At 41.2% G+C, this 16296-nt stretch overlaps 1 protein-coding gene across 2 annotated transcripts in view; it reads left to right on the top strand.

The window, feature by feature from the left end:
* The window catches only part of LOC115114854 (cadherin-2-like), a 111946-nt gene extending 100985 nt beyond the window's left edge, over positions 1-10961 (top strand). For both annotated transcript variants that reach the window (XM_065013460.1, XM_065013459.1), the window contains exons 15-16: positions 3660-3824; positions 9410-10961. In XM_065013460.1, coding sequence (XP_064869532.1) covers positions 3660-3824; positions 9410-9616 — 372 coding nt within the window. In that variant the 3' untranslated portion in view covers positions 9617-10961. The remainder of the gene's footprint in view (positions 1-3659; positions 3825-9409) is intronic.
* The last annotated feature ends 5335 nt before the right edge of the window (positions 10962-16296 follow it).

Raw genomic sequence — 16296 nt, 5'->3', positions numbered from 1 at the left:
ACAGTATGGAAACTTCATCTACAGTTGAAGTCGGAAGTTTACATACACTTAGGTTGGAGTCATAAAAACTCGTTGTTCAACCACTCCACACATTTCTTGTTAACAAACTATCATTTTGGCAAGTCGGTTAGGACATCTACTTTGTGCATGACACAAGTCATTTTTCCAACAATTGTTTACATCAATGTTTAAATCAATCCCAGAACAACAGCAAAGGACCTTGTGAATATGCTGGAGGAAACAGGTACAAAAGCATCTATATCCACAGTAAAACGAGTCCTATATCGACACACCCTGAAAGGCCGCTCAGCAAGGAAAAAGCCACTGCTCCAAAACCGCCATAAAAAGCCAGACTACAGTTTGCAACTGGACATGGGGACAAAGATCGTACTTTTTGGAGAAATGTCCTCTGGTCTGATGAAACAAAAATAGAACTGTTTGGCCATAATGACCATCGTTATGTTTGGAGGAAAAAGGGGAGGCTTGCTAGCCGAAGAACACCATCCCAACCGTGAAGCACGGAGGTGGCAGCATCATGTTTTGGGGGTGCTTTGCTGCAGGAGAGACTGGTGCACTTCACAAAACAGATGGCATCATGAGGTAGGAAAATGATTTGAATATATTGAAGCATCATATCAAGACATCAGTCAGGAAGTTAAAGCTTGGTCGCAAATGGGTCTTCCAAATGGACAATGACCCCAAGCATACTTCCAAAGTTGTGGCAAAATGGTGTAAGGACAACAAAGTCAAGGTATTGGAGTGGCCATCACAACGCCCTGATCTTAATCCTTTAGAAAATTTGTGGGCAGAACTGAAAAGGTGTGTCCAAGCAAGGAGGCCTACAACCCTGACTCAGTTACACCAGTTCTGTCAGGAGGAATGGGCCAAAATTCACCCAACTTATTGTGGGAAGCTTGTGGAAGGCTCCCTGAAATGCTTGACCCAAGTTAAACAATTTAATGGCAATGCTACCAAATACTAATTGAGTGTATGTAAACTTCTGACCCACTGGGAATGTGATGAAAGAAAGAAAAATTGAAATAAATGATTCTCTTTACTTTTATTCTGACATTTCACATTCTTAGAATAAAGTGGTGATACTAACTGACCTAAAACAGGGAATTTTTTACTTGGATTAAATGTCAGGAATTGTGAAAAACTGAGTTTAAATGTATTTGGTTAAGGTATGTAAACTTCCGACTTCAACTGTATGTAGTTTGTATACTTTTGGAGTTACAGTATTTCCTTTATAACATTTTGAATGACCTCACAAAATAACAAACATGACATTAGTGTTATATAGATCGCCTCTGACTTTCCCCCACATTCTACGTTCAAATTATTGTTCCAGTATTCGCTTTTGATCATGTTTGAGTTTCAGCGGGAAAAGGTCTGTTGAGACTAAGCACATTGCTTTGGTGAATTTTGAGAGCACAGGCCTGGATCTTCTCCCTTGATTTACATCAGGGCGTGAGTGTCAATACCGACTAGTTCTATCCCTCTATGGGTGAAAGGGGATCTGATTGAAGTTAGTCATTGCAAACCTGATCTGACCTATTTGGATTCACGAGTTCAGTCATGAAACTGTTTTAGTCACCATTGGCCTGATATTGAAATCCCAGAGCAGATTCCTTTCTCTCCGGCAACTGAGTTAGGAAGGACACCTGTATCTTTGTAGTGACTGGGTGTATTGATACACCATCCAAAATGTAATAACTTTTATTTTTGACCCATCTACCAATAGGTTCTCTTCTTTGCGAGGCATTGGAAAATCTTTCTGGTCTTTGTGGTTGAATCTGTGCTTGAAATTCACTGCTTGACTGAGGGACCTTACAGATAATTGTATATGTGGAGCACAGAGATAAGGTAGTCATTCAAAAATGAAGTTAAACACTATTATTTCACACAGAGTGAGTCCATGCAACTTATTAAGTGACTTGTGTGGTGGAAATTCTAACCAAGTGAGAGAGACTTTGTTATTTCTTCAAACAATCATACTTTAATATTGATTAATTATTGCAATAATGGAGCTGGTCAATGACCACCCGTAGTTAACCGTTGAGAGCCCAGTGAGCAGAACTGTGCCACCCCATTTTATAGTTAAGACACATCCTCCTGAATATGTGACAAACAACAGATGTCTGGAATGGGTGAAACGGTTAGGATTTGTATAAAATAAATGAATAATTCACATCAGATAGTATCTGCTGTGAAGACTGTTCTCATTGTATAGAAACCAGGGTTTGGCCTCCAAGACGAGGTTCTTCTCATCAGCTGTCCATACCAGAGCCTTCTCTTCCCTGCTACCTCATAGTACACAAACACCTTCTATGGAATGCAGGCTGTAAGTTTTATTACCAAGCTATCATAAATCCATTGCCACCCCAAATCAGTCCACACAGACACAGATGAGAGAGTAATGAGAAACCTTATTCGATGCAATAACAGTATTATAACATCATTTTCTACCATACTTGTTAAGCAAATATTTACTCTTGAACTTATTTAGGTTTGCCATAACAAAGGGATGAAATACTTATTAACTCAAGACATTTCAGCTTTTCATTTTTTATTAATTTGTCATTTGACATTATGGGGTATTGTGTGTAGGCCAGTAAAGAAATCTCAATTTAATCAATTTTAAATCCAGGCTGCAACACAACAAAATGTTGAAAAAGTCAAGGGGCGTGAATACTTTCTGAAGGCACTGTATGTTTATATGGTCCACCTTTAATTTTGTCTGTGTGGACTGCAAATGTTCGCATGTGTGTGCGTTCGTGTGTGTGTGTTTGTTTGCGTGTGTATGTGTGTGTGAGCGTGCGAGCGAGCGTGTAAATGTGCATAGTTATATGTGCAAGTAAGCAGGGACAATTTTGAAGGGGGATATTAGAGATGGATGGATTACTGAAAATCTGCTGAGGGACAATCCATCATACACGCTTATTAAACACAGCTATTTTTCCATGGCATTCTCTCCATCATATCTTCTCTGATAGCATATCAGTCCAGCTCCTCACTGCTGTCTTCTCATCTACATCACAACTCTCCCTCTCTCTCTCGCTCTCTCTCTCTCGACACTGCACAAACCAAACAAGCCAGTCAGGTTGCCTTGGCAATGTTAATAGGATAATTAATGGCTTATGCATATCCGCTATTCCGTGCCTAGGGCTGATTACAGCAGAACAGTTTCCTGCGCACCCTTCCAGAAGAACACCTCTCTATTGCAACTGGCTTGTCGACTGATGCTCTGTTTCTTAGCCTTGACCCTGACGCTGGATCTTGTTAAAAACAGCTAACGGTCTTAAGTGATGTTTACAAACAATCTAAAGTCCACCCATTGATAGGTTTCTTTTGCTCTAATGTTACAAGGTCGCTCATGATAATGGCTGGAATGGAGTAAATGGAATGGCATAAAACACATATAAACCATGTGTTTGATGAATTTGATACAATTCCACTGATTCCACTCCAGCCATTACCATGAGCCTGTCCTCCCCAATTAAAGGTGCCACCAACCTCTTGTGGTGTGTATGGATCCCAGTCTGAATCCGGTTGGGGGGGTTCTGCCCATGCCAAGCTCCTCTCCCCAGCTCTGTGAGGATATACACTTATCTCTGGCTCCTTGCTGACTCCCATCTGCCTCTCCCCCTCCCCTCCAGGATTACGACTTGAGCCAGCTCCAGCAGCCCGACACGATAGAGCCTGATGCCATCAAACCCGTGGGGATACGGCGTATGGACGAGAGGCCGCTGCACCCCGAGCCCCAGTACCCTATAAGGTCAGCAGCCCCACACCCAGGGGACATCGGAGACTTCATCAACGAGGTAAAAAAAAGGCATCTAGAGTAATGCAACGTTGAGACGAAATTGCCTCCCTCTCAAAGTCCATTGTCAATGTCATAATCAGGAGGATTTAGAGAAGGATTTCATTCAATTGTCAATTTAGTGAAATGAAGTGAACGCTTCGAAACAAAATAAAATTGAGGTAGATGGTGCTGGCTTCACTTTTGAATTTCATTGAGGTTAAATTAGCAAGCTCTTTCCCTGTACTCATGGAAGTATTGATTGAAACAAAAGCAGACACATGCCTTAATTTTGCTGGACCCAGGAAGAGTAGCTGCTTCCTTGGCAGCAGCTAATGGGGATCCAAAATACAAACAAATACAAAAATGAAAGGTTAATGATTTTCATGAATAAACTTTCCCTTTTGAATTTAAAAATACATGAATATAACTAGGTTTCGATCTAATTGGCAATAGATTTTCATGCAAATATTCTAAAATCCGCATAAAAACAACTTGCATTCTCCCACCAGAGATGCGTTCCCATCAAATTGACTTGTTACAGATAAATGGCTGTGCATGATGACACAGTGCACATAAAAATGCCTTTTCTGGTCAAGTTCATATGTACCGAATAAAAAATGCAAGTGAAATGGGTTTCCATTGCATTTGAACTCTGCGGATGGTTTTCTCACAACAAAAATGTTGCATTATATAGTGTGCCCACTCTGGTATTGGCACTTGCGCTCTAGCCAACTGGCTCTCCAGTGCAGATAGAGTCCACGTATAGCCTACATGATGAGATATTTGTATTTGGCAAACTTCAGCCAAGCATCGATTATCATGTCACCCGAATAGACCCTCAATTTTTATTTGAAAGGAGCATCAAGCTCATCACGTTGGACTTTCACCACCCTGTGAAGTTCATCATAACTTATTTAATCTGTAGCCTAATAAACTGCAATGGTTTTCCAACAAGTCATAGTGGGAGGACCACATAACATGACCAATATTTGCGCATAAAAAAAGTTTCCACCGACATTTCTCGCATTAATTAATTTTACCGACACAAAATGATCCCACCTTGTTTAGCAATGTTTTGTTGACATTTGGAAAGGCCTGTCATTACATTTTTTTATCCTTAATGTACTTTAAGTGCATAAAAAGCTTGATGGAAACCTCACCTTTTCTTTTCATTGATAAAACTTCACTATTTACATGTGTCCAATTTAAATGAGCTACATCCACACATGTTATTATGATTATTCAAAGAGTTCACTTGTAGATCATTTTATTTTTCACTTAGCCATGTAGCATGGGATGGAGTTAGCTTTAGACGTCGCTCTGTAGATATCTAGTGTGATGAGAAAGAGAAGCACATTGGCTTTCCATTGAGGCACCCTGTTCTGTTCGACATGGCCTCGCTTGCCTCAGGCCACCATTGAGTCCAGCTGGGGAATTTATAATGAAAAAGACAGTCATGTATTCTTCACCAGCTCCAACAGACAATACTTTCACAGTATTACAAAGTGAGTTCTCTCCCTCTCCCAGTTTTTGGCCTATTCCCATGTTTTTAGATTAGAACTTGCCCTTTCAGCTCAGCTTCCCCTACTCACGCTATATCTCTCCCATTCCCCCTCCTTCGCTCTCTCAGAAAAGTCCTGAATACACTTAATGCTCCTGTCAGCTCAATTTATATAGAGTGAGTTTGAGTGTTTTGCCCAGTGAGCAAAAAAGTTGCAAAACTGAGCAACTTGTTGGAGCAGAGAAAAGTCTGCTGTTTAATGTATTATTTCTATACAAGGACAGGAAGATGTTGTGGGTTGGAGCATCCTGACCAAGACATCCACATTACAGGCAGTACATGTCAGCCTGTTTCCCATAACACACACAGACAGGCGGTCATGGTTGATTCTATCCACTACACCCTGCTGGCAGCTAGTTTATGCCTTGTGGTCATTGGGGTTGGAATCTGACCTGACTGCCCAGGGAGAGGGGTTGGAGGGGGGTGAGGGTGGGGTTACGGGTCTGGGCTCAAACTCTGGAGTGTGCACACAACCCCATGCCTACAGAGCCTTTGGCAGTTAATTCAAAAAGGTGGAGTTAAAATTGAAGCATAGGTCTCAAATCCTCCTAAGAATTTATTCTCTCGGAGTGGCCAACAATAGTCTATTATTCAGCTTTTAGTCTGTTCCTGCTCAGGGAGGTAATGTCTGGGAAATTAGCCTCACCATACACATATGCTTTTGTTGGCAACAGGTGCTGGACGAAAAGTTCACACAGTTTTAGATTTAAGATTTAGATGTTATCGGAGAGGAAAGTTTTTCCATTCAACATTTCAACTGGTGAAATGAACAGAGAAACTTGCTACTGCAATTTTTTTTAAATCCTTTATTTAACCAGCTAGGTTAGTTGACAACAAGTTCTCATTTACAACTGTGACCTGGCCAAGATAAAGCAAAGCAATGCAACAAAAACAACAACACATGGTTACACATGGAATAAACAAACAAAGTCAATAATACAATAGAAAAAGTATATATACAGTGTGTGCAAATGAGGTAGGATAAGGGAGGGAAGGCAATAAATAGGCCATTGTGGCGAAATAATTACAATATAGCAATTTAACACTAGAGTGATAGATGTGCAGAAGATGAGTGTGCAAGTAGAGATACTGGGGTGCAATGGAGCAAAATAAATAAAATAAATAACAGTATGGGGATGAGGATGAGGTAGTTGGATGGGCTATTTACAGATGGTCTATGTACAGGTGCAGTGATCTGTGAGCTGCTCTGACAGCTGGTGCTTAACGCTAGTGAGAGAGATATGAGTCTCCAGCTTCAGTGATTTTTGCAGTTCGTTCCAGTCATTGGCAGCAGAGAACTGGAAGGAAATGTGGCCGAAGGAGGAATTGGCTTTGGGAGTGACCAGTGAAATATACCTGCTGGAGCCTGTGCTATGGGTGGCTGCTACTATGGTAACCAGTGAGCGGAGATAAGGTGGGGCATTACCTAGCAAAGACTTATAGATGACCTGGAGCCAGTGGGTTTGGCGACGAATATGAAGCGAGGACCAGCCAACGAGAGCATACAGGTCGCAGTGGTGGGTAGTATATGGGGCTTTGGTGACAAAATGAATGGCACTGTGATAGACTGCATCCAATTTGCTGAGTAGAGTGTTAGAGGCTATTTTGTAAATGACATCGCCAAAGTCAAGGATTGGTAGGATGGTCAGTTTTACGAGGGTATGTTTGGCAGCATGAGTGAAGGATGCTTTGTTTGTGAAATAGGAAGCAGATTCTAGATTTAATTTTGGATTGGAGATGCTTAATGTAAGTCTGGAAGGAGAGTTTACAGTCTAACCAGACACCTAGGTATTTTTAGTTGTCCACATATTCTAAGTCAGAACCGTCCAGAGTAGTGATGCTGGACGGGTGGGCAGGGATTGGTTGAACAGCATACATTTAGTTTTACTTGCATTTAAGAGCAGTTGGAGGCCATGGAAGGAGAGTTGTATGCCATTGAAGCTCATCTGGAGGTTGGTTAACATAATGTCCAAAGAAGGGCCAGAAGTATACAGAATGGTGTCGTCTGCGTAGTGGTAGATCAGAGAATCACCAGCAGCAAGAGCAACATCATTGATGTATACAGAGAAAAGAGTGGCCCGAGACTGCCAGAGGTCCGGACAACAGGCCCTCCGATTTGACACACTCAACTGTGTCTGAGAAGTAGTTGGTGAACCAGGCGAGGCAGGCATTCTCTGGAATCTCTGAATAGGATGTTATTCAATTCAATCAGAGACCTGTATTGTGAGCAGTGGAACAGAAGAGAAAGTCAGGGTAGACAAGGAAAGACAGGACAGCACAATGTTTTCTTAAAATGGACTATTGTCTCTCTCACACAGTGGATGATTCAATCTTAGTGGAATTAGGAGGATGAAGCTTTGTAATTGGCTTACTTTGTCACACTGCCAGTGGGGTGGTGGTTATGCCGGATGGGGCTCTATCCACCGGACCAGTGATGGCAGTAATTGTAATGAACGATCCCTCTGTCATATTTCCCACCAAATGATCAGCGCCACAGCCCTGAGCAAACATTTAGTGAAGGCTAACAAGTGGAAAATAATCACTAAGCGTCGAGGCACTTTGTTTCAATCTATCCTTTATTTGAGAGAACGAGAGACAGAGAGTGAGAGAGACCAAGAGACAGAGAGCGTGAGAGACAGAGAGCGCGTGAGACATAGAGCGCCAGAGAAAGTGGTAGTGGTGTTGTAACAACAAAATGAAAGAGCTCCAATACATATCTGACATGTTTCTAATGAGCCTAGTGGCTTGGTCGTGACTCTGTGTTGTGCTCGGTTTATTTTAATTTGGTTATTATTTGTTAGATTTCAGTGGCAGTGATAAGAGATCGGATTCAGGCCTGAACCCAATGCAGTTCATGGCCAGAGCACATCTCCAATGATAGATAAGCAATATATTGTCATGTTCTGGCCTTTATTTCCTTTGTTTTGTCTTTATTTACTATGGTCAGGGCGTGAGTTGGGGTGGGCAGTCTATGTGTGTTTTTCTATGTTGGGGTTTTGAGTTCAGCCTAGTATGGTTCTCAATCAGAGGCAGGTGTCATTAGTTGTCTCTGATTGAGAATCATACTTAAGTAGCCTGGGTTTCACTTTTGAGTTGTGGGTGTTTGTTTTCCGTGTGTGTGTTTGTTGCCACACGGTACTGTTTCGGTTCACGTTTATTGTTTTATATTTCATAGTGTTCAATTTATATCTTATAATAAACGTTATGGACACTTACCACGCTGCGCATTGGTCCTCCGATCCTTCTCGCTTCTCCTCCTCAGAAGAGGAGGAGGAATGCCGTTACATACATCCAGGAATGGGCTATGAAAACAATAGCAACCCATAAGGACATCTCACGCGGCAATGAGAGTTTCTGGGAATGTTAAGTACAGTCTTCAAAATGGAAACCCCCCCCAATCCCAACCTACCTTCTGGAACACACGCACTGGAACAAATACATATACTGTACGCACACACACACACACACACACACACACACTGCTCTGCACTTCTTCACCGTTCCCCAATCCTCATTCATAGTTTTAGGGCAAAACTTAAACACATGAAATGGAGGGGGTATGTAGTACTACATCATGGTCCAGAATGTGGTGGCGAAAGCTACCATATTGTCAGTGCGACTACAGTGATCTCCTCCTCTCAGCGCTCCAAGCCCCTCAGGCAGCGCCTGTGGAGAGGGGAGTGAAGGAGGGTTGAGGATGGAGGGCCAGCTCATCAGTGGCAGCCTTCCAGTGAGCTGAGGCATTTGGTCAAGTTCTAGATAATCCTGAATGCCAGAAACATCAGGGAGCCAAAATGCTGTGCTGCAGACGGACAGTTAGAGCCGGACCTGATTTTCTGATCATGTAGAAGGGAGGAAAACTAAGATAATGTATCTAATATTAGCCTGTGTAGGTGGAAGTGGGGGATAAGAACATGTCTGTGAATGTGAATGGCATCTTGTAGCTGTAGTCAGACAGGGACTGGGTCTGTCGTGGTGGACTAGATTGCCTTAATCTCCTCACTCATTTTACTGTGTTTTTTTATTTCCTCCTGTCCATCCAGGGACTAAAGGCAGCAGACAACGACCCCACAGCCCCGCCCTACGACTCCCTGCTGGTATTCGACTACGAGGGCAGTGGTTCCACAGCTGGCTCCCTAAGCTCCCTCAACTCCTCCAGCAGCGGAGGGGACCAGGACTACGATTACCTCAACGACTGGGGCCCTCGCTTCAGAAAACTGGCAGACATGTACGGAGGGAGCGATGACTAGGAGACGAGACCTACAAAAAAACAAGTTGACAAAGAATGGTGAACCCAGGAAAGTAGAAAATATATTTTGTTTTCCTCTCAGTGGACGTGGACAGGTTCTGATTACCCATATTCCCCTGACCGAGTGGTGACAGGAACAATGACAGAAAAGTACAAAAAATTACAGCATAATTTCAAAATATTTTCAAAAACAACCAATCTAGGCTTATTGTTGTAGTCTACGCATACATATGCTTGTTGAAGGCTTAGGCATACGCTGAAATGTGGTCCATGGTTTTGGAGAAGGGGAGGGAACATTGGTGAACTGTCACTGTTTGGATCATTGATGTTGAGAGCGCTCAGTTACACTTGAATTTCACAGTACAGAAGCACTGGGATATAATGTGCCTTTTTGTACATTTTTTGGGGATCTGAATGATTAGTTTTATGTTCAAGGCTTTAATGGTACTGACTTTTGGAGTGATTTCAAAACATTAAGTATGTTAAACTATGGTATGCTTCTACATGCTTTTTTGGTTACACAATACTGCTGTTTGTTGGACAATGATTATTTAAGTGAATTACCAAGAGGAAGAGATGATGAAGGATCTTTTGTTAACCTGGATGGGGAGAAACAACTGAGAACAGCACTGTACAGTATGCTAGAATTTTGGACTTTTTTCACTAAAACATATAACTTATGCAGCTGGTTGCAAATAAAGGGAGTCATAAATGATACTTTTGTAGCGGAATACGTTTTTTTTTCTTTTTTTCTGAAGTGGTGTAGTACTTTACAAAAACAGCAACTGTTTATTTTCTTCTAATCCATGTACACTTCATTTGCCTTGGTCATCATCTGGTACTTTCAACTTTTTCTTCACTGTAAAGAAAATGTGTACATAATGTTTTTTTTCTTTTTTTCTTTTGATGTAGTCTATGAAGCAGTGCAAAAAGTTCTGAACTTGTAAATGTATAATTTGGACTACAAATTAAAGGTTTTGCATGTTTTTATCTTTTCACGATAACAAAAATGATGAAAAAATGTTATTTACAAAGCAAAAAAATAAAAACCAGGTGACATTACATGTGTAGAAGATAAGTTAAGAAAGTATTTTATAAAAAATGAAGAAACAACGGAACAAAAAAAATGAAAAAATTGCTATCTTGTCAGCACAACTGTTTGAATTTGTACCAAAAAAAGGGTGTGGGTGGGGTGTTGTGGTACCCACCGTTGGCACTAATTACTGAATCAGCTTTAAGACTGGGAAAGGTTTTTGTCTGAAGCTTTGTGGATAATCGTATGTACTGGAATACAAATGATACATCTGACCCCAACAATCCGAATAAAATGCTAATTTTGAAGCTAACGATTGTCTCTTTATTTCTTGATTCCTCAAACTCAGCATAGTTTCTTGTGAATAACAACCACTTTTACAAGAAAAGTAGCTATTGACCAACATTTGATTGTATCTTTTTCTACCAAGAGGAGGAATATGTATTTCACGCTTAATATCTTTTCAGTTTGTTGTAAATGTTCGTTTACAGTAAATACGAGTAGAGATGCATGAGTGTACTTCAGTTTTCTGGTCAATATTCAAAGGGCATTAAACAGATATTCAGAATATCTCATGTCCTCCTCACCAAGGTCAAAAGGTCATGAAGCACATATCGATCAGCTACAGCCAGCTGTTATCTGCCTGGTTCTGGAGTGTACAGCAGTCCAGAGAGGAGCGAACTGACCTAGTAAGAGGAAGGACACTCAGTCAGCAGGGCTCTGCCTTCAGGGGATGTGTATGTATACTGGTCACAAGGGACTGTGGGAAGTAGGGGTGAGAAGAAAAACATGTGAGGAGGAGGACAGAGAGATGGAAGGGTGTCACACTAACTACTGCTCTAGCTATCATGCACATAACATATCTGGATGCTACTGTCACAGACACATCAGTCACAGTGGCAGCCACTGATTGTCTGAATACCCGGGTCGCGAGGTGGTTAGAGTTGTCAACAAAGCAGCATGACAGAAATATGATGCCAAGTTTTGGAACTAGCAGTAGTTTCTTTGAGAAGAAAAATAAAGCAATCTGTGCCTTTGAACAACAGCATAAATACACTCATTTCAATGTTGTATGTCAAAAGCTGAATGACCACTGCTGCACAGTGGTTTTGAACAGATTAGATCATACTATTTAGAATGAGCAGCCAGCCCAGGAATGAGCAAGTACACCAGGCAGAATGCAACAAGTAGCATGCAGATGCAATAAGTTACCACACATTATCTACCTGGGGATAGCTAGCTAGCATAATGTCTTAAAGCATGATATGTGCAAGCCATGTTAACTATCATTCAGAAATAACTTAATATTTCCGAGCTAGATATTAGTTTAGAAGGTCTTGGTATTGGCATGTGAGCTAACTAGCTAGCAAGTTACCAGCTAACTATAGCTGGCTACTTAAAGGTAGATAACTGGTTAATATGATCCCAAAAATCTACCAAACTATTTCTCAAAATTGATGTAGCTGGCTACTGATTTTGATCATGCTTTGTGATACATCGTGTTTTATGCTGTTTTAGTCCACACCACATGTCGCCCTGTCACCTACAGTATAACCTGATGAATACACGGGGAGGAAACAATTGGCCATGCTTTTCTGTCCGGTGGATTGGACACAGGTGGATTGGACACGCCTCATGAGTTTAGCCTAATTAGACGGTAGTTGGCTGGTAGTTGGCTGTGTGAAGTCCTGCCATGAAAATTGTTGGTCTTTTGAGGTTGAGGTAATTATTCCCTGATTTGTAACTGGTAACTGCTCTGTGTTCGCTTATTGCAAGTGTTATCTCAGATATATTAATTATTACAACTTCATTCGGAAACAAAACATAAGGGGCACCTTCCTAATATTGAGTTTCACCCCCTTTTTCACTAAGAACAGCCTCAATTCATCAGGGCATGGACTCTAAAAGTTGTTTCCCTAGAAAGCCAGAACCTAGGAAGAAACCTAGAGAAGAACCAGGCTTTGAGGGGTGGCCAGTCTTCTTCTGGCTGTGCCGGGTGGAGATTATAACAGAACATGACCAAGATGTTCAAATGCTCATAGATGACCAGCAGGGTCAAATAATAATAATCAAAGTGGTTGTTGAGGGTGCAACAGGTCAGCACCTCAGGAGTAAATGTCAGTTGGCTTTTCATAGCCGATCATTCAGAGTATCTCTACCGCTCCTGCTGTCTCTAGAGAGTTGAAAACAGCAGGTCTGGGACAGGTAGCACATCCGGGGGAACAGGTCAGGGTTCCATAACCGCAGGCAGAACAGTTGAAACTGGAGCAGCAGCATGGCCAGGTGGACTGGGGACAGCAAGGAGTCATCAGGCCAGGTAGTCCTGAGGCATGGTCCTAGGGCTCAGGTCCTCCTCCGAGAGAGAGAAAGAATGAGAGAAAGAGAGACAAAGAGAGAATTAGAGAGAAAATTAGAGAGAGCATACTTAAATAAACACAGGACATTGGATAAGACAGGAGAAATACTTCAGATATAACAGACTGACCCTAGCCCTATGACTAGCTAACTCACATATCCAACAATTCCTTTGAAGTAAATTATATTTCAATTTCCTAGGAAGTAGCGGTAAAGTGCTTAGCTATAGCTGAGTCAGATTTGGTTTAGCATCCTGTAACATTGAGGTTTTCAATTTCAGACATCAGTGTTTGAGGCTCATGCCAAAAGCAGACTGACATACTAGCTAGTCGCTTTGATGACCTAGTAATGATCAAGATTTGCTCTGAGTTGATATGATATAAGCTTTCTGCTTTAACCTTTTATTGCAGTGGGCTAAATAAGGGTCACACAGTGTTTCTTGGTAGTCTTATTAAACAAATCTACTTTGAAACAAAAGCATACACCTCAGACACATGGTTATGGGCTTACAGAAAATAATTGAGTTGAAATGTATTCAATATTGAGTTTGCATCACAATATTTATTACACTTTATATACATCACAGAAGAGTGGAATATAACAAAACTTTTTGACATAGAAAGTTTATAGTTTATAATTATGAAATTATATATATAAACATATATGTATATATTTTTAGTGGGTATATCAACCTTAATATTGCAGAAAGAGTGTGGCTTCTATCAATATAATTGCCTGCGTCATTTCCAATCCCCCATATATTTTTTGCGTAAATATATACCGTATATTATTTGAATTATATATATATTTTCAATATATTTTCCTTCTTTATTATTTTGTTCTAACCCTACCACCTCTCCCCTAATTGGAGTAAACAAATGGACAACAATACATAAGCTTCTACTTCCAGCTTATATATATACATATTTTACGGACACAGTATATTTTACATTAGTTATTTTCTTTTGTTTCTGTTTTTAGTCCCACCCTTCAGCTACCCTCAAGCCATCCCATCTATCACTGAAGACCATCCAGTCCCATCCTTCAGCTACCCTCAAGCCATCCCATCTATCCCTGAAGACCATCCAGTTTTGATTTCTAATTGCCATATATTTTTCAACTCTGCTGTGTTGTTTCTCAAAAGTTCTGAACCTTTCTATTCTCATAGTTTCTACAGATTGTAAAGGAAAGACAAACACCTTTGCTAAGAGTATTATTATGTTATTGATCGATTGACTATTACTTGTTAAATCACCCAGCAGTTATATTTGCTGTCAGAATCTATCTAAAAGATAGCGAAGGAGTCAGGCGCAGGACACAGATAAGAGTAACAATCACTGATTTACTCAATCCAAACGTAACAAAATCCCGTTCCAAACAAGGACAAAACAGGACTCAAAATACAACACACCGGAATACACAAAACAGAAAGGGAAACCAGAGGGTAAAATAAGGAACATAATTATGAGATGGGAACCAGGTGTGTAAACAGACAATACAAAAGGAAAAATGAAACATGGATCGGTGGCGGCTAGAAAGCCGTTGACGTCGACCGCCGAACGCCGCCCGAACAAGGAGAGGGAACAACTTCGGTGGAAGTCGTGACATTTGCAGAGTTAGCTCCAGGTAAATGTTGCAATTCTTCAGCCATTCCTGAACCTGTGACCAAAAACAAGCTACATATGGCAGTACCAAAACAAGTGATCTAATGATTCTGTCTCTTCACAGCAAAATCTGCATAGCTGAGATGGTTGTATCCCCAAATACACTATAAATACAAAAGTAAGGTACCAGTCAAAAGTTTGAACACACCAACTCATTCAAGGGTTTTTCTTTATTTTTACTATTTTCTACATTATAGAATAATAGTGAAGACATCAAAACAATGAATTCTTCATTGTAGCCACCCTTGACCTTGATGATAGCTTTGCTCTCAACCAGCTTCACCTGGAATACTTTTCCAACAGTCTTGAAGGAGTTACCACATATGTTGTGCACTTGTTGGCTACTTTTCCTTCACTCTGCGGTCCAACTCATCCCAAACCATCTCAATTGGGTTGAGGTCGGGTGATTGTGGAGGCCAGGTCTTCTGATGCAGCACTCCATCACTATCCTTCTTGGTCAGATGGGATGGCGTACCGCTGCAGAATGATGTGGTAGCCATGCTGGTTAAGTGTTCCTTGAATTCTAAATAAATCACAGACATTGTCACTAGCAAAGCATCCTCACACCATCACACCTCCTCCTCCATGCTTCAGGAAGTGTTTGTCGGGAGCTTCATGAAATGGGTTTCCATGGCCGATCACCAAGCGCAATGCCAAGTTTCGGCTGGAGTGGTGTAAAGCTCGCCACCACTGGACTCTGGAGTGATGAATCACGATTCACCATCTGGCAGTCCAACGGACTAATCTGGTTTGGCAGATGCCATGAGAACGCTACTTGCCCAAATGCATAGTGTCAATTGTAAAGTTTGGTGGAGGAGGAATAATGGTCTAGGACTGATTTTCATGGATTGGTTAAGGCCCCTTAGTTCCAGTGAAGGAAAATCTTAATGCTACAGAATATAATGACATTTTAGACTATTCTGTGCTTCCATCTTTGTGGTGATATTTTGTGGAACGCACTTTCCTGTTCCAGCATGACAACCCCATCAAACAACTTTGGGATGAATTGGAATGCCGACTGTGAGCCAGGCCTAATCACCCAACATCAGTGCCCGACCTCACTAATGCTCTTGTGGCTGAATGGAAGCAAGTCCCCACAGCAATGTTCTAACATCTAGTGGAAAGCCTTCCCAGAAGAGTTGAGGCTGTTATAGCAGCAAAGGGGGACCAACTCCAATGCCCATGATCTTGGAATGAGATGTTCGACGAGCAGGTGTCCACATACTTTTGGTCATGTAGTGTATATAACATTATATTGGTTGCAAGAATTTGGTATAATAATTTAAAAACTAGAAGTTTCGAATCCGGCGCCGTTTTGTGTATCAGTTCATAAACTATGTGCCATGGAATTGGTTCATCAAAAATCTCTTCCCAACTATTTTGCAACCTGTATGGCCAAATGTTTGGTCCATAAATGACACTGGTATACTTTTTTATTCACCACAATTTTCTTTAACCAATTTTGGTATTTAATGCGGGGCCGACAGAAAAGTTCCATACCTTCTCACCCTTCCATTTGCCTCCTCCATTTTTGCAATAATTCTGCAATCAGTTGGTTTTAAATTTGGCTAAAGCAGACCATTCCATGTATTTTTGTTAATTGCATGTGTGACATAACTCCCCCGGTTC

The sequence above is a fragment of the Oncorhynchus nerka genome, linkage group LG9b (genome assembly GCF_034236695.1).
Source record: "Oncorhynchus nerka isolate Pitt River linkage group LG9b, Oner_Uvic_2.0, whole genome shotgun sequence".
Taxonomy (NCBI): Eukaryota; Metazoa; Chordata; class Actinopteri; order Salmoniformes; family Salmonidae; genus Oncorhynchus; species Oncorhynchus nerka.
This window is presented reverse-complemented; position numbering and strand designations above follow the sequence as displayed.